At 37.8% G+C, this 19,367-nt stretch overlaps 1 protein-coding gene across 1 annotated transcript; it reads right to left on the bottom strand.

Moving 5' to 3' along the window:
- Positions 1-2,586: 2,586 nt before the first annotated feature.
- LOC149817110 (putative alkaline/neutral invertase D) lies at positions 2,587-17,809 on the bottom strand. Its single transcript, XM_089987509.1, has 5 exons — positions 17,680-17,809; positions 16,848-17,331; positions 14,598-15,029; positions 11,468-12,026; positions 2,587-3,071 (listed from the first exon to the last, which is right to left on the bottom strand). The coding sequence occupies exons 2-5, from the start codon at positions 17,262-17,264 to the stop codon at positions 2,776-2,778; spliced, it is 1,704 nt and encodes a 567-aa protein (XP_089843635.1). The 5' UTR covers positions 17,265-17,331; positions 17,680-17,809; the 3' UTR covers positions 2,587-2,775.
- Between the last annotated feature and the right edge of the window lie 1,558 nt (positions 17,810-19,367).

Genomic DNA, 19,367 nt, shown 5'->3' with positions numbered 1-19,367 from the left:
GCTGCTTATCCGTGAACTAGTCTTGGGCTGCTTTCATTCGTTTACGCAGTAAGTCATATTGTCTCTACGGCCTAAATTATTTCTCTTCTAGTTTCTTCAGCAAGAAACTCTTTGATTGACTGCACTCATGGCAGACACTTAGATGGATTGAGACATATGTTGTCTCTTGCACTAGTGATACGAGAACCTCTTCGAGACGCAAAGTTTATGCTAGAGGATGCTCTTCTTGCGACTCCTTCTTGAGCCACCATCCAATCTATCCTCATCCGAACATGTACTGATTGTGCTCTCTGACGGTGGGGCTGGTGAGTCCCTCACCCGTAGGATTGTGTTTGTTGCCCCCGAGTAGTATCGAGGTAGCCTTCTCGGTAAATAACTCTCTTTGGCAATGATATAAATCAATGGGGGTTGTGGTGTCAGGTCTCTAACTATTTGAGCCATGATTGTCATGACTCCAGTCATCATCGTCATTGCAGCGACAAAATCCTTTCTTCCTATGACAGATGGCTCTAAAGGGTCTTGTGCTCTAGGGTCTTCGTTATTATTGTGCTCGCTAGCATTTTCTAATCACAAAATAACCTAGTTACTAACGTGTTCTCATCGAGCAGAGACTTATATCACATTCTATGTCATTGAACTTGTTATGAATGATAAACTTCTTTGTGTGAACCTGACTCTGATACCACTTTGTGCGTAACAATCTCTTGTAGCAGATATATACATATATATATATATATATATATGGAAAATTTTGGCTACCCTCAAGTGTACCATACTTCCTAGTAGAAACCACTCATTCATTTACATTTTTGTAGTTTTTTTTTTGTGAATCAAGCCTGATGGATATGATCTATATGGTTTGCTTAAACAAAAACATGTTTTAGATTGTCGGATTGTGTTGTATAAGCAGATTTTCTAAGGGCTCAAAATTCAGTGGCCTACAATACTTCAAATTTTTCATATTAATTTTATTTACTTATTTATAAAAACCACCCAACTCAAAGTGCATTTCCAAGTAAATGGACCATGCTGAATGCATTAATGGGGTCAAATTGGCCAAATAAAGCTTGTACCTATGAGTCACTAGAGTATACTTTAGTGTGTGTGTATATATACGAAAATTGGTAGCTGCTCACTTGTTAGGTGCTCATACGGAGGCCACTCATGTTGATCATCCATTGTGCGGCATGATGGTTGTGCTGGCTCAGCCTGCCATACCTGCGGTGGTCGTGCATGCAGCGTAAAACAAATTCATAATCGGTTGCAGATATGGTTTTGATTTGTTGTTATCAAATCCTACAGACCCAGATTTGATAAATCCAATTACATGTAAAAAATCAGGTTTGGTGTGAGCTTTTCACCATACAATCTGAACCCATTTAGCCAACATCTGACTAGTCGGATCTGTTATTGACTACATCCTGAATCCGAGCTGTTTACATCTCTGCCTCCTAAACATTGTCAAAGGTGGTAGGAAGCAGCTGTTAGGTAAGCTAGAGTCAAACTCACCCTACAATGTGTTCACAAGCAAGGTCTGTTTTAATAATATGATAGCACTCCTGTGGAATCAATTTGTTAATGCATGTGAGAGGATATGATTAATGAATCACTTTAAATTTTAAGGCACTATCCTCTTCCTTCAATGGTGGGCTCCGTAAGGGCTTGGGTGTCGGTGACCCCACCAAGAGATTACCTGTTTTGGCAGGGAACTTTGTCATTAAAAATAAATTTTAAGGCACTATCCAAGGACTGGTAATAAGATACTATTCTGCTTAGACAATGTTTTAATAAAATCTAAAATGTCAAAGGCCGACAAACTTGCAAGAAGTCTGATTTTCTATTGAAATAATTCAATCCAAAACATCGGAAAATTAGAAATACATCCACAGGTTCAAGGTAAAAAAAAAAACTGCCAAAATGACTTTTTAAACTTGTCCATTTTCATCTATCCTCGACTTAGTTACAGTGGACATCTCTCTCTCTCTCTCTCTCTCTCTCTCTCTCTCTCTCTCTCTCTCTATATATATATATATATATATATATATATATATATATATATATATATATATATATATATTACCAAACCCGGTTTAGTACAGGTGAGGTCCTGGTCAAACCTGAAGCGTTGACACCCCTACTAGAGAGATCACCCAGTGGATATCACAAAGACACGCAGACACGAGGAATTGGGACGCATATTCGATTTGCTAGTTCCATTTTTTTTTTTGAAAAGTAGGGCACGAGAACACAATTTTTTTAATCAATAAAAAACTAAAATTTTGATATTTTAATATTAAAAAATATTTTTATTAAAATAATACTTAAAACTATTAAACTAATACTTAAACTATTAAAATAATAGTAAACCATTTAGTGCGTGTCGTGTTTGTGTCCACGTGTCCGAACGGATCCTATCGTGTCATAAAGGACACCCCCGCCAAAATGGGGGCGTCCCGCGTGGTTCAGGTCGGGCCGGACCAATGCCCACCCTATCCCCATGTGACACGCCTAAAAAGCCAAAGAAGCTCCGGTTCCCGGTTGTTAGCCAACTGAACACAGTTTCCACGCTCGCTTCCAAAACCACTCTGCAAAGTGCAAACTACAAACACTTGGATTCCATTAGCAGAGCAAGGCAAAATTCATAAGAACGTCCAACATGGTAAGGTTTTTTAAATACTAATTGCAGAATGTTACATTGCAGACTGTAATGGAAAATCATGAATCTTAGGCCTCATCTAGAAAACAACAACAATTATCTGACCACTGAATCCGTACTCAGCATGTCCAGGACGTGGATCTCTTGATGAGAGGCTTCATTCGCTTGTCCTCTTCAAGAGAGATCATCCCCAAGTGAGAAGGATCCTCCAACATCATCTTCGCCACCAAATACCCTGAAATCGACCATGTCTGAAACTTCCGAGCTTGTTTTCCTATGTATCTTCCAAGTTTTCCGTCGTAATATTCCGGCCAGTTATCTTTGAGAAGTCTGCTTTCTGCCAGCTCTATAGCCCGGCGAGCAATCTGTGGCCTCCCCGTTTTTATGCATGCAGCAGTGAGCAACCACAATAGCACTGCAAGGGATTGTGCAGCAATTTTGGAACATCTGTTAGTATCAGTCGCCTTCAAGGGTACTCACTCACACAAAGAGAAACGTCAAGTAAAATGCATTATGATTTTGATACTATGAAAGCGAAGCGGTTCATCTAGGAAATATTTGGAGTTAAATTGATTAAACCTCATCACTGGAAATGACAAACAGGTTCGTAGCACACACATGGATTATAACGTGACTGTTAACAGATCTAATGAACACAAGTTTTAATCGATTAGTGGACAGAGACAACCATGTAAGAGTGAAAGACATTATTGAATATCACACGCTTGATGCAATAGTGTGCACTAATAGGAACTCAGAAAGATATCTAAACTTCAGATAACAAATGGAAGTGCAAGAAAGGAACAGACTCAGTAGATAGAGAATACAGGCCACAGGAAGCACTGGTTACTGCTAGGGATTCAAGTTTTTGGTTTCAAACAGGCCCTCAGGAAAAATTGTGGGAACTTAAATTATGCATGTAGCCTAAGAAAAAGAATGAATGAAAAAGTACTAAAGCCATATATTTCCAAGTAATAAATGTTGTATTATTTGCCTTTGTGAAGCATGACTAGGTAGGAAACCAGAAGCATAATTAATGGTGTTAGAAACCAGGTTGCATCCAACTCTTCCCAACTGGTAATTGGAATATGCTCAGTCAGAGTAATTTGAATCATAATTTGTTAAGGTTGTGGTGTTCTTCATTTCTACTTTTCTTGGTACAGGTGAAATTTACTTTCAAACTAACAATTGAGAGGTCGAATGCTAGAGAAAAGTTTGTTTTTTTTTGATGGTCATATCCGATCCTGTGGTTTTGGATTTCTAGGAATCCATAAATGCCTGATTCCAACATATACAAGAATGCACGCAAAACAAAAATAAACTTCAATGTATAGTTACTTAAGTGGGCATTTGAATCGCTGACAGCGCTGGACAAGGACAGTATGTTCTGTCCAGTCCTGACTTGACCCTATCCAGGACAATTACATGGTGTCCTTGTCTAGTGTTTGCATCGACCACATTAGAACATTACTGTCCATGTGTCCCGCGTTTGATTCATCATCATGGACAACTTAGACACAAATGTTTAAAATTTGTTATTTTGATAAAAAACTATATTCATACATAAAAAAAGAAATTTGGATTTGACATGCATTCACTCAATTAATTGCAAAAGTAGATATTAAAATACAAAACACGTAAAATCTAAGCGTACCAGAAAACAAAAAATTCAAATTTAGCATACATTCACTAACTAAATTACAAAAATAGGAATTAAAATACCAAATCCCTAAAAATCTAAGCATAACCGGAAAAAAAAATCGGTTTAATATATATTCACTCAATAAATTACAAAAATAGGGATTAAAATACAAAACCCTTAAAATCTAAAGCATAAAAAAAAAAATCGGATTTAGCACCATTCACTAAATAAATTGTAAAGATAAGGATTCAAAAAAATCAAATTTTAGCATGCATTCAACCAATAAATTGGAAAAATAAGGATTAAAATACAAAATCCCTAAGTTCTAAGCATAATTGTTTTTCTCCTTTTGTTTTGTTCCATCCCGTCCTACAACGTTCCGTGGGTAGGAGCAGAACACCACGGGACAGCAAAAATACGTCTGCAGGACATGCCGTCTGCAGTGTCTGTGCATCCCACGTTTGCATGGGTGCACAGGCCTAGTAATCACAACTCACAAGGTTGATCGCCTAGTTCTCTCAATAGAGGTCCAGTGCAAGTTAAGCCTCTTACCCCTGATTCTGATTGGATGTTGTTAGTCTTAAGGTTTGGCCAACACATTCTAACAAGCTTTTGAAACATACTGTCGGGACTAAACAGATGCTCAGCAAATTCTTCTGCTCTGCAAACATATTGTACACCTGTTGGCTAATTGAACACATGTTTTTAGATTATCTAGTGCATTTACTTTTTCTTTCGACAGGAGCCAAGAAAATATTTTGTCCCTTGGCAAAGACCTATCCCTAAATGGTCTTCTTCAGGAATAGGGTAGTGCTTGGCTCTAACAAAGCCTGCAAAAGATGGAAACAAAAAACATACCAGACCAGTCACATTGACACCAGATTTTGTCTACCTCCTCAATTGGTTTATAGTCCAAAATTAATTTTATAAGGAGCAAACAATTCCTCAAACTTATTGTCCTTGAACTCCTAAATAAACAGTCCATCCTTCCTCTGGATTCCAACAATGGTTGATATAGCAGTATAGCGGCTATGTGATCCTGAATTGTCAGTCAATATTTCCTTTCCACACTATTAATGTTATAAGGAGCAAACAATTAATAAACAATCAATTTGTCAGTCAATATTTCCTTTCCACACTATTAATGTTATAAGGAGCAAACAATTAATAAACAATCAATTTGTCAGTCAATATTTCCTTTCCACACTATTAATGTTATAAGGAGCAAACAATTAATAAACAATCAATTTGTCAGTCAATATTTCCTTTCCACACTATTTATCTTTCCAGAAACATCAGCCCCCAATTTTGTTATAACATGCTGTTTAAAATCAGTGAAGACCTATACCCAGCCCTTCCAAACTCTCAATTTATTGGAATAGGTCCAATTCCACTGCCAGCTATATAAATCATTTTTATTTTCGATCGAACCAATCCACGGCCCATTTTCAACACATAAATCCCACCATCACTTGGTTAACAATGCTTTGTTTACTGGGTTTTAGTCTTCTAGTTCCCAACCTCCAGCTTAAATAGGCAGTGTATCATGTCCTCTTGCATTATCAACTCCCCTCCATAGAAAGTTCCCCATCAATTTCGTCAGCCTCTGGTTGGTCTTTCTGGAAATCTTAAAAATAGACATTAAGCATGATGGCATGCTAACTGATACGTGCATAACTAGGGTGGCTCTACCAGTCAGAGAAAAGTACCTTGCGATCCAAGATTGAAAGCTCTTGGATATGTGGTTGTCCACTATGGCCCATTGTGATGTCCACAAACAACTACTTGTGAGTGACATCCCCAAATAATTTAGAGGCAAATCACATCTCTTACAATAAAAAATGTGTTCTGTAGCTTCCTCCACTTCATGCTCAGCATTAAACACAGAAAGGACACACTTTTCCTTATTAATGGTAGGAGGAAAACACCATAGCAAAATCTTTGAGAATCAGCCATGTGCTATTTGTTTGAGTAACTGAGGCCACCCCAAGACTTTGGATAGAACTAGTTAAGAATAATCAGCATAGAGTTGTTCTTTTGATCCATTTTATCATTTAAAATTTAAAAACAATAATTTTTACTTTGCAGAAGCTTTCCATAAGCCTCCCTTTGCTTCTTGCCACTCGCTCAACACGGGCCAAAAAAAAAGACAGTTTATATTCTGCTTACAATGACATTTCTTGATTTTTCTTTAATTCCAAGCAGCCTTGCTCTAAACCACCAATTTCTGAATCTAAATATAGTAACTATTAAGAAAATGGCTTTATTTGTTGGACCATGAATATGGTCATCCAAAGTTGTTTTTATCCATAAAACCATTGCAAAGAGCCATAATATTGCCTTATTATTTTTATTATTGTTTCTCAACACGATTTAAAGTTCCCCATAAATGCAGAAATGAGTTTGTACTCCTCATAGCTCTTCTCTAGTTCTTTCCAAAATCTCTCCTTTCCTTGTAAAGTAATCAATCCATATCATGTCGACAAGGTCATGGGTTGCAGGTTGGCTGCCAAGGCCCAAAGACCACAGTATGCTAGGTGCAATCATTTAAACTTACCTTTGCTGGGCTCTGAACAGAGAATCAAAAGTTGCTAGGTGCAACTTACAGTAGAGAACCTTGTAATAAAGGTCTACATATTGTCATAATGAATAGTGTTCTTTGGTCAAAAGCTTAGTCTGAAACAGAGTTACCGGAAGCTTCTTAGGTAGGTGGGAAGCTCGCTTACCGGAAACTCGCTTCGGAAGCACGATACTTCTCGCTTCTGAAACTTCATCGGAAGCTCGATTCTCCCACGCTTCTTCTATGCTTCTCATACACATGGTTTATGCATACTATATACTTTTCTCACGTTTCTTTTCATCTTTTTCATGTATTTTCTCTCACGCTTTCACTCACTTTCCATGTACTTTCTTTAAATTGGTAACCATCATTGTTAGGTTTTAACAAAATTTTTTAACTCTTTTACAGAAAAATCATGAAATATAAGAATGATCAATTTTATTTTAGTTTTTATTTGTTTCTTGTTTGATTCCATATTGCTTCATTTTTTATTCATATTTTGCTTTTAAATTGAAACTTCGCTTCCCGCTTCGTATAAATTTTAAAATGCCTTGCTTCTCACTTCTGCTTCCCGTATCATTTCCCGCTTCCGCTTCCGCTTCCTAGTTTGGCAACCTTGGTCTGAAACCAAAAGAAAGAATTTACTGTGAGAAATATGCCTTCCTACCTATGTTCCAAACTCCAAAGAAATAAGTTACCACTGGATGTGCCTATTGCATGCCCTCTATAAAATTAGCGACCCTCTAAACAAAAGCATAGCGCCTCAATCTGCATGGTCAGTTCTTGTTTTCACAATGCATAGGATATTAGACTTGGCTAAATGTAATGGCCTGTCCCAACTCCTTAATTCATGTTTGTTAGGGTCACTTTCTACCATGGCCATAACCTTCTTTCTGAGATTTTGTCAAGCTCCCTACTCTCGTTGGCAATAACTCACTCGATTTACAAGACAAATTTTCTTGGATTCAATCTACGTATTTGATTCCATCAATAATCACAAATATACTCACTGTCACTTTCAAGCCAACAACTATAATTCTGTTTTTAAGATTCTCTCAATGGCCATTTCATGATGGGGTGTCATCTCCATGAATGGTGATTGCAAGCAGAAACATTGTGACAAAAGCCCTAGTAAGGTCAGAGTCTACAACGAGGCAACCAGAGGTTGTTCATAGTTGTGATCTTGAGACATAGTGGGCAGCTGCCTGCAATGCTAAGTGTAATAGCATCAACAAATAAAAACAAACAGCACAGGTTCCCAACTGCCTTGGGTTGGACAAGCAGGAGGAACAGGTCCGGACAAAACTCTCTTTAAACTTGAGCAAAGGAAGACAACATGCTCCTGAGGATTTATAAAGGAAAAAAGAAAAATATTCCATTCCATATGCCAAGGCATAGATTCTTGATTAAGAGAATACAAAAGGAGAATTGGTGCGTGCAAAGGGAGAAATGGGGCATGAAGAGGGAACGTTGGTCCCAACATTCAGACCCAGCTTGTGAAGGTATCAAGTGAAACCTAGAGGGGCCAAAGGATGTTAGGGACTCACTATATAAGGAAGGCTTCAGGTTAAAAGACCAGGTACAGTACAAGTGATAAAGGTGGCAAACTGATCTGAGGTCCCAACATGGTTTAGATGTGTAGTCATGATGGGAGAGCAAAATCAGCATATCCTAAGGTTGAGGAAAGTAAAAGGTCATTGGAAACATGAATAAGTTGCAATCTTTTTTGAGGGATAAGTTGCACATTTATTAGAAAGAGAGATAGGGGTTGTTGCATCGATTGTAAGGTTATACCAGGAGAAAGTGTAGCTACACAACATAGAGTCTTAATTTTAGATCTTAGAATTAGACAATGCCGCAAAAGGGATAGACATAGGATAGATCCTAGAATTAAGTGGTGGGCACTGAAATGAGCTAAACAAGGAATGTTTGTAGAGCAGGTAGTTAAGGAAGTTGATTGGTGTCTCGAGGAGGATTCAGAATCAATGTGGAATAAGATAGCGGGTGGTATGAGAAAAGTAGCTAAGGAGGTATTGGGTGAGTCTAAAGGCGGTGCACCACTAGGTAAGGATACATCATGGTGGAACGAGGATGTCAAATTAACTATTAAGGTTAAAAGAGAGTGTTATAGAAATCTAAGTAAGAGTCGTGATAATGAGAATTTGGAGAAGTATATGATAGCAAAGAAGGAAGCTAAAAAAGTTGTTCGAAACGCGAGGGCTAAGGTATATAAGGAGGTTTATGACAAGTTGGATACCAAAGAAGGCGAAAAGGATATTTATAGGCTTGCAAAGATGAGAGATAGGAAATCGAAGGATTTGGGTATGGTTAGATGTATCAAAGATAAAACGCAAAGGGTTTTAGTCAAAGATGAGGAGATTAAGGAGAGATGGAAAGATTATTTTGATAAGCTATTTAATGATAGTCATGCTCAAGATCTTGGAGACTTCTCCATTCCTTTTCATGAGATAAATCGTGACTTCATGCGCAAGATTCAAAAGAAAGAAATTGCAGAGGCTTTGAAGAAAATGAAATCAAGAAGGGCAGTTGGCCCAGATGGTATACCTATCGAGGCTTGGAAATGCTTGGGAGAGAAAGGTTTAGAATGGTTGACAAATCTTTTTAACTTGATTTGGCGAACAAATAAGATGCCTAATGAGTGGAGGAAGAGTACTTTGGTGCCTTTATATAAGAATAAGGGTGATATACAAGATTGCACAAACTATCGTGGTATAAAACTCATGAGTCATACTATGAAACTTTGGGAGAGGGTGATTGAGTCTAGGTTGAGGAAGGTTGTCATGATATCGGAGAATCAATTTGGTTTTATGCCTGAAAGATCAACTATGGAAGCTATACATCTTCTTAGACAACTTATTGAAAGATATAGAGAGAGGAACAAAGATTTGCATATGGTTTTTATTGATTTAGAGAAGGCATACGATAGAGTACCTAGGGACGTTCTCTGGTGGACAATGATGAAGAAAGGTGTTTCTCTCAAGTACATTAGTATAATTAAAGATATGTATGAAGGAGTAGTAACCAATGTCCGCACTTGTGGAGGGGTGACAACCAATTTTCCGATAACGGTTGGGTTACATCAAGGATCTGCTTTAAGCCCTTTCCTATTTGCTATAGTGATGGATGAGCTTACGAGATCAATTCAAGAAAATGTGTCGTGGTGTATGTTGTTTGTTGATGATATTGTTTTGATTGATGAGTCTAGAGCTGGGGTTAATGCTAAGTTAGAATTATGGAGACAGACATTGGAAGCTAGAGGTTTTAAGTTGAGTAAGAGTAAGACTGAATATATGGAATGTCAGTTTAGTAAGCAACGAAGTAGTGATGGGAGTGTAGTGAAGCTTGGTGAGCAAGATATACCGGTGAATGATTATTTCAAATATTTGGGATCCATCATTCAAAAGTATGGAGAAATTGATGGAGATGTAAATCATAGGATAAAGGTTGGGTGGATGAAATGGAAAAGTGCTACTGGAGTGCTGTGCGATCGTAGAATGCCATTGCGGTTGAAGGGAAAGTTTTATAGGACGACTATTAGACCCGCTTTACTATATGGTACGGAATGTTGGGCTGCCAAGAGACATCATATTCAAAAAATGAGTGTAGCTGAGATGCGGATGCTTAGATGGATGTGTGGAAATACAATAAAAGATAAGATTCGGAACGAAGAGATACGTAAGAAGGTAGGTGTTGCACCCATTGAAAATAAGATGCGAGAGAATCGTTTACGGTGGTTTGGACATATTCGGCGAAGGCCTAATGATGCTCCAGTTAGAAGGTTGGAGAAATGGGAAAATATATTAGTTAAAAGAGGTCAGGGTAGGCCTAGGAAGACTTAGATGGAGATGATAGGAAAGGATATGAATGCTTTGAACCTCACCGAGGACATGGCGTTGGATAGAAATGATTGGAGGAAAAGGATTCATGTGGAAGACCCAAAATGAATTTCTTTTTTGGTTCATATCGCTGACCCCAATTGTTTTGGGATGAAGGCGTAGTTGTTGTTGTTGTTGAAGTTGCACATTTATTAAAAGTGTGAAAGAAGACAAAAATACGTTCAAGATGAATGAATAAATATTAAGATTATCAATGCCATGTAGTTGGGATAAGGCTTGATGATGATGATGATTTGCCAATGGAATCTAGAGGGGATCAGAACATCTGAAGATTATCATATCAGAGAGAGGGTTCTCCCACATGTTCGCTCCCTCACCGATGACATGCTTATTACTAAAGATTGCATCAAACAATTCTTGTATAATGGAAACTAATAAATCATCAAGCACATGATGATCTTTTGATGTAATTAGACTGCATGCTTAGCACCTGACATGTTTCAAATCATATGATCTAGATGTCAAGATCTACTTTAATGATGCAATCTGGACTATTGTTTATTTCTGTGGACAGAAGTGGCACAAAAAATACTTCCAAAATCTAAACATTTTCAAGCCATAACTGAGTCATAACTTGAATGTCTTAATTTACATATAAGCTACTAATTTCAAAGAAATAAATCAGTTATGAATCTCAGAATGAACAAAAGAAGAAAAACAAAAAGCGGTAAATACTGCTAAATTTTCCTAACCTGGCCAAGTTCCTCCATTGTGATAGCTCCACCGGGTATTTTTTGGATCACAACCTGTCACTATTCGCCATTCATGACTATCTATTGCTGGATAAGCTATCTTCATAGGCATTTCTCCCACTAGCTCTTGCCAACGTGCTTCTATAAGATCCATGATAGCCATAGATTGCTCCGGTGTTGCAAGAGATGATAGGATTGCAACACAATTTCCCAATGCAAACCACCGGAAGTCCATCCTGGCGGGACTAACATTTCCAATAAAGTACCCTCCACGAGTTGGCATAAAGTCAAATACCCAGTCTGGGATTGAATCAGGGATAACATTGAACTTGTTAACTGCTGTATGAGAATACTCCTCGGTCTTATAGCGATATATATCATTCAGTTGCTGGAAATCAAGCCAGAAGTAACTTCTCATATGGTAGCTCAAGGCATGCAACCGTTTTACAATTCGTTCAACAAATTCTTTACCCTCTGTGTCATGTTTAAGCATAGATAAAGCACACCTCAATGCCATAAAGAACAGTGCTTGAATTTCAATAGGATAACCATATATACCCTGCAAAAAAATTTATTGCAAAACAAAAAATGTATTTTGAGAACTCTAGAATATAAAATAACATTGATGTTCCATATGATATTGTGGAAGAAAATACAGTCGTAATTCAAAACTTAAATGCAGAATATGTGCCAACCTATGTCACAGGGACTCGGCCAACTGGGTGCCGCACCCGCATTGACGCCACGCAACGCGGGTGCGTGTGCGGGTGCGGCACCCGGTGCAGTCAACCTGACCCTGGGTGCGTTGACCGCACCCAGAGTCATTTATATCCAACTTTTGGACTTTATACATATATATATATATATATATATATATTTTTTTTGCCGCACCCCCACACCTGCACCCAAGTTTTTTGAAAGTGCCGCACCCGCGCACCCGCACCCATGTGACATAGGTGCCAACAGAAATATGTGGAATTATAAAACAGTCATAACTGACTACAGATGCCAGTAGAGAGGCTGACATAGGATATTAGATAAAATATCATCCGTCTTATTGAAAGAAAAAATTAGTCTCCTGAACTCGAACTAACATGAAATTATTGGCTGTCACATGGGTGCGGGGGTGCGGCACTTTCAAAAAACTTGGGTGCGGCAATATATATATATATATATATATATATATATATATATATATATAAAGTCCAAAAGTTGGACATAAATGACCCTGGGTGTGGTCAATGCACCAAGGGTCAGGTTGACCGCAGAGGGTGCCGCACCCGCACACGCACCCGCGTCGCATCGACGTGGGTGAGGCACCCAGTTGGACGAGTCCCTGTGACATAGATTATTGGATGATAGAAACAATGGCCTCATTCCATGATTATCTAACATAACTGATTCATGTGATTCAGCAAAACAGCCACCTGAACAGAAAAGAAAATAATAAACTATGGCATGATAAAGGAGAAAAGAAAAAGGAATAATGATTTCAACAATCCTAGAGCAAGCCAAATTTATGAAGTGGCCATTGAAAACACCCTTTTGGTTTAATCTCACATTCAAGATAGCTGACATCCGGTTCCTTCAGAACCAACCTTTCTCCACTTTTTCTGGATGAAATATTCAATGAAAAATTTCAAGGGACCATTCATTGAAGGAAAGGACAAAAACTAGCCAATCTTTGGCTCCACTATTGTGGAAATCCTTAGTGAAGCCGTGGCATCTAGAGCCACATCCAACAAATCAAAAGAGAAATAAAGGACTCCACCCTTAGAAACACCAAGGGCTAAAGCATTTAGAATCAAGCATAGACAACAACCTGCAGACATACAGGAATTGGAACCTGATAAAAAAAATACATAACCAAAAACAAGGTCTTATACTATAATAAGATGCTACGGACACAATGTATTACAAAAAAAATCTGATGAAAACATTCATTAAGAAAAAAATGTGAAAAATAAAACCCGATTTCTTCAAATCATTCAGTGACAGACAGACGCATGTGCATGCACACAAGCATACCTCCACCCACCCATATACACAATTACACACCTACGCACATAGGTGCATGTGTGTTCATATATATAAACCCATGGAAATATGGCCAATAGAATATGTTAACTGGAAATATGTGCACTGGAGTATGAACCCAGATTTTCATGGGTTTATTTAATTTTTTTTCTTAAATTTCACTGTACGGATGTGATCCAGATGCATTTGGCGTGATCCAATAGTCGGATCCCTAGCAAATGGACCATGCCAAATTGATGCAGCACTCCCCGACAACACCAAAGAGGTCGTACTGAGAATGTGCTCAGGAAAGATATATTATCGAACCCGGCCGCATAATACACACTCATAACTGACGTGTCAAGCTCGGAATTCGAATTTTGGAGAATTTAGATTTATTTTCGCTTTTATCTTATTTTTATTTTTTTAGGAATAGTGCCTTTTGGCCAGTAGGATTTATTTTGGCTATGGGCAGGTGTAGCGGGTTCCGGGGTAGTTTTCTTTTCTTTTTTCTTTCCTTTTTTTTTGAGAGGCAGATCTAGTTGTGGAGTTCTATTGGATCCACGGGTCTAGATCTGACCCATCTAAAGAGCTACCTGTTAGGGTAGCCTCCTCATATTGGCATCTTAAGGCGGTTTGCAATTTCCAAGGAAGCAAGCGCCTCCTCGGCCACAATGACTGTTAATATATATATATATATATATATATATATAGTTATATAGTTATATAGTTATATAGCTTTTTTAGTCAGGGATATTTTGGACTTTTTCCCTTGTAATAAAATATTCGTTAGAGACTGCGTGTAGCCCCCTTTTTTTATTTTTTTATTTTTATTTTTCATCACACTGAAATGAGCACGCCTAAGGCAACATTAAACAGCCTGACAAATGTAACGCATTCTATGTTTAATTGCTTATCATACTAAGAATATAAGATATTCTATGCATCTTGTAGCACTGCTGAGTAAAAAAGATGATGCATTATCATCAGAAGAAAATCTCACAAATGTTATATGAAACACAATAGATTTTAACATTTAAAATACAACAATTATGAGATAATGTGATCATAGGTAATCTAATGTTTGCCTACTTGCAAAAGAAGAGGATACTACCATTCGTCGATCAATCATGGAGCAGCCATCTGCACATAAGAGTGTTGGAAATGTATCAAACCCCTCTGAAAGACATAAAGTTAATATTAATCTCATTCCTCTTTGACACTCGGGAGTTTCTGCAAGGGATAAGTCCCCAGTAGATTTTGTGTAGGCACGGAGTAGGATAATCCACCAAAATCCAGAATCCACGGGAGCAACTCGGCCAATTGCACTCTCACCAAAATCAGCAATTATGGTGTCCGTATTTCGAACTGGATCACGGAGTACCTTGAAACTAGCAGGCATTGCACCTTCTCCTAGTGTGAAACGGTCTATTCTCTTCTCCCAACCTTGGAGAACAAGAGTCTTTAAAATAAAATTTTTAACTATCTCTGGTTCACCATTCATCAGGAAAGCAAGAGCACTTGGCACAAAATCCCTAACAAAGACCTGAATATAACGGAATGGATACTCAGAAAACAGAAAAAAAAACTTACGTTGTTCTTGTTTACAACACCAAGAAGTTAGTAGATTTCAAACTAAATGTATACAAGAAAGGGCCTAAAATCCCTTGAAGTAACAAAATAGGTGAAGAAGACAGTTCATTTAAGTGCATGTCATGCCCACAGTAGTCCATGAATTAGCATTTGCATCAACAGACTTTTGAGGCTTGTTAGTTTTACACAGTTAGCTATGAGACAGACAGGCTGTTATATGGAACAATATTAGAAAAGATGAATGAAAGGAAAAAAATAGCATTTACAGACTCATCCCAGTTCTCTATCACAATTATGGGTAGAAACATCAAGAAGAGATATCAAAGAGGAAAAGATAAATGAAGCATGAAGTAGGCCAAGTAATATGTCAAAATTTCACATGGAAGAAACAACACAAATAAATGAAATATTTTGGAAGAGCAAAGGCCCATAGAAATGTTGCCAAATGTTACCAGTAGAAAATGGACTCAATATGCTCAAACTTCCACATAGAACAGGCAATGAATATAACTTAAAAAGAAGAAAGGGACATTTAGTGAGCAAAAAATATTTAGAACTTGGAAGAAAAAGATTTGTAGAGGCATCACAACATGTTGCCAGTGGAGAGCATGCTCTGGCCTACCTTCAGTAAAGTCTAAATGCTTCAAGCTAAAGAAATCGTTTTAGATTAAACCTATGACACAGGAATAAGATGCAGAAATTGGAATAATTTAACTCAAAATTTCTCCAAGTAAAATACAATATTTTATTACTTTTTACTAAGACATGTTTGGTCAAGGTCCATAGCTATATGGTTAGAGGCATTGACGATGCTCAAAGAAAACATTTCTTATGACACAAAACAGAAACTGGCATCCTATGGTCATGCATCTCAATTTGAGCTCCGGTGTAGAGAAAACATTTTTTAATGTTAATATCCTTTAATACTTTTCTGTAAATTTGGGACAAATTATATTTTTCAAATTGATTCACCACACTTGAGAGTAGTTGGCTCTCAAGGTTTTGAAGTTATCTATGTAGTTTATGGTTCATGATTCGCAAGCACATGTGCAAATCGTATTCATTTCCTGGCTTATATTCATGCTTGTTTCACTTTGTTGCTAAGAAATACATTAAGGTATACAACTCACCTAAAATCCTGAGCACCAACTTTATAATTAAAATAGGCAGGTATAGAAATATGACATTCTAACTTGATTATCTGTTTCTAAACATTAACATAGGCTATTACATTCATGCATGTATGAAACATCAAATACATACAAAATTATAAATGAATCTATACTTCTTTGAGCCAATCGTGTATCTCTGTGGAAATCCAAAGGCAAATTTTTCAAAGAAACCACAAGGAAAGTTCATGTTCAAATTATTTTTCCTGATCTGGTGTTTGACTCAAAATTTAGCTGCAAAAGACTTATTCATCAAATTAACTAGTTTCCCTCAATTCTAGTTTAGTCCAAGTTGGTAAGTTAAACTTGGAACTCGAGTTTATCCTGCAAAGTAAGATCCTCCAACTCTGAGAAAAGATAACACAGAAATGCTGGCAACCCTGATTTTCACTCATCAATTTCTACATATCCTTGGCTTTTTAATAATCTCCACAGATTCTTGGTAATAATAAGAAAGAAAACATATAAATCATACATTACGAACATGCAACTGAAACAGGAAGAATCATTCAAAGAAGAGGAACATGCTTCTTGGATGTACGTATCTATGGTCAAATGCACCCCCTCAATCATTAAGAAGATAAGAGCAGAAGACGATATACCTGATTGTAGTTTAAAGCTTCTTCTGTGTGGTCAAGGGCAGCAATGGTGCCAACAGGCTGCCCCCTGAAGAACACCAGCGATCTGCGCAGAGCCTCCCATGCCTCAAAGACTATAGGATGCGGCTCAAAAGAGTTCCTGGCAGATGATGCCGGGGTGTTGAACCCAGACCTCACCCCAGGTGAGTATACACTGTCGTAATTGTCCAAGCATCGGCCGATATCCATATTTTTCGAAGAAATCCGAGGCGACAAGCACATGGACAATTCATTGAGGGACCTCTCGTCGAACGATCGCTTCCTCTCTATGTTCAACGGCCTTGGCTTGTCGAGCAGGCGTGAGAAATCGTAATCGTCAGCATCCGAGATCGTACACTGAGAATCTAAGTGCCTGAGATTGTTTTCGTGGCTCCCCTCCATGACAAGCGCAAGCGTCCCGCCGTCCGCCTCCTCTCAAATATACACGGAGCAGTAATCGAAAGTCGGCCTGCAAAACCAACCAAACCGATCAAAATTCCATCCATTCAACACCTAGATTACACATCAATTCCATCAAAAGAAGATCAATAAAACCAAAGGAGCAGCATTAGCGTCCTCCCGTAGAAATCATCCGCGTCATCAAAGATTCAGTAATTCAAGAACTCTTCGACGCACGCTTCCGTCCAATCTAATCGGAAACGCGCAAAAGCAACGAACTACAGCTCGAAAAAGAATCCGATAAAAAAATTGGCACTCGGAACGGATGAATCTTTCGTTAAAGAAGTGAGATCTGTACACGGACTCAGACGATGCAGAAACAAACGGAAAAAAGGCATAAACGATTGCAGAGACTCACCACGGGGGAACGCAGGCGGCCGGAAAACAGATCTCCTGAACCAGATTCCGGCGAACTCGCCAGAAACCAAACGGAGAAAGAGGAAGAGGAGGAGAAAGAAGATGACGGAGGAAAAAAGATCAAATGTTAACGGGAGCTCGTATTTATAGCGGGGGAGACCGTGTGAGTGTGACTGCGGAGAGGAGGGATACTCAACAAGTAGCGGGCTGTCGTCGGTGGGGGTCGACCGGCAGATCCGGTGGGGTTTCACGGACAACGAATGGGGAACGGCTTTTCACCAAACCGTGGGGCCCACCTCCTGAAGTGTGACCCATCAGGGCTTTCCACCCGTTGATGGGCTCCTTTCTTTTTTCTCATTTAATAAAAATCAGTCACCTTCTTGTTTACCTTCCTTGCATGCTTATTGCATTTGATTGGTTGATTACTTTTTTAAATCGGTCAATCCTGCCTGCTGCCATGATGGACGGCCAGCGTGGTTGCTCTGTAGCGGTGCGCCTTAAGATTGGGCAGCTACCAAATATATATATATATAAATTAAGGGTAGGTGCTGACCACTTTTTGAGCCTAACCAAATGCACGCGCGCAGCGCGTGATTGACTCTCAAGGTGCATCGAGCATAAAAAAAATGACCCTTTAACGGCGAAGATCTGGGCAAAAAAATGACCTTTAAGGGCACAGCTTGACGCTCAACGGGGGTTCATTTTGGTCAGGCTCAAAAGTGGTTGGGCACCTACCCCATTTGGTGCTTGTATATATAAGCTATGATGTTTTATTTTCATGTTTAAAGTTACTCAAACATAATATTTTATGCCATTTATAAACCACATTTAGATTTTTCACAAACTAAAAAATGAAACTTGTGGTGTATTAAAGATGTTAAAACCTTTTAACATAATAAATAAATCATACTAAACACATTTATACAGATAAATATATCATTTGATGGTTAGATCCGTACAAATAAGTGTGTGCCACCATAAGATATCGTGGTAGGGAATCACCATGTATTCTCTCTCTTTTATATATATATATTTGCTACAATTGATTGTACCTATAATAGAGTTGGAATGTCATGATGCAATTGTTTTGGATCATTTTTTTGACAAAAAAAATGTTTTTATGAGTCCAAAAAAATGACACATTCATAGCCATTGATTTTTTGATTGCCCAAAAAATCTGTAAGGCCAAATCTCATTAAATAAAACATGAAGACTTTCACCACTTTGCTAAGTCGATTGTATTTACAATCAACTGTAGCAAATACATTTCTTATATATATATATATATATATATATATATATATATATATATATATATAATTTTTGGTTTTTTGAACGAATGTTTTGATTTTTCACTTTTTTGGATTTCTCGGTTTTTTTTTCTAATCTAACCATACATATGTGATGCACATAGTTTGTTTTGTAGGAACTGAAATTTGGATTATTTGAATATGACATGTGAACATGTTTTTATAAAGTTTCAAAAACCAATTATGCAACATTATCATAAAGCTTGGTGCATATATATATATATATATATATATATATATATATATATATATATATATATATATATATATATATAGAGAGAGAGAGAGAGAGAGAGAGAGAGAGAGAGAGAGAGTTTAATGCTACAGTGTTCCGGAAGCACCTATACCCACCCAATAGAAATCATAGTGCATCTTCTCT

The sequence above is a fragment of the Nuphar pumila genome, chromosome 14, assembly GCF_984573655.1.
Source record: "Nuphar pumila chromosome 14, dmNupPumi1.hap1.1, whole genome shotgun sequence".
Lineage (NCBI taxonomy): Eukaryota > Viridiplantae > Streptophyta > Magnoliopsida > Nymphaeales > Nymphaeaceae > Nuphar > Nuphar pumila.
Note: the sequence above shows the minus strand (reverse complement) of the source record. Positions and strands in the feature narration are given on the sequence as shown.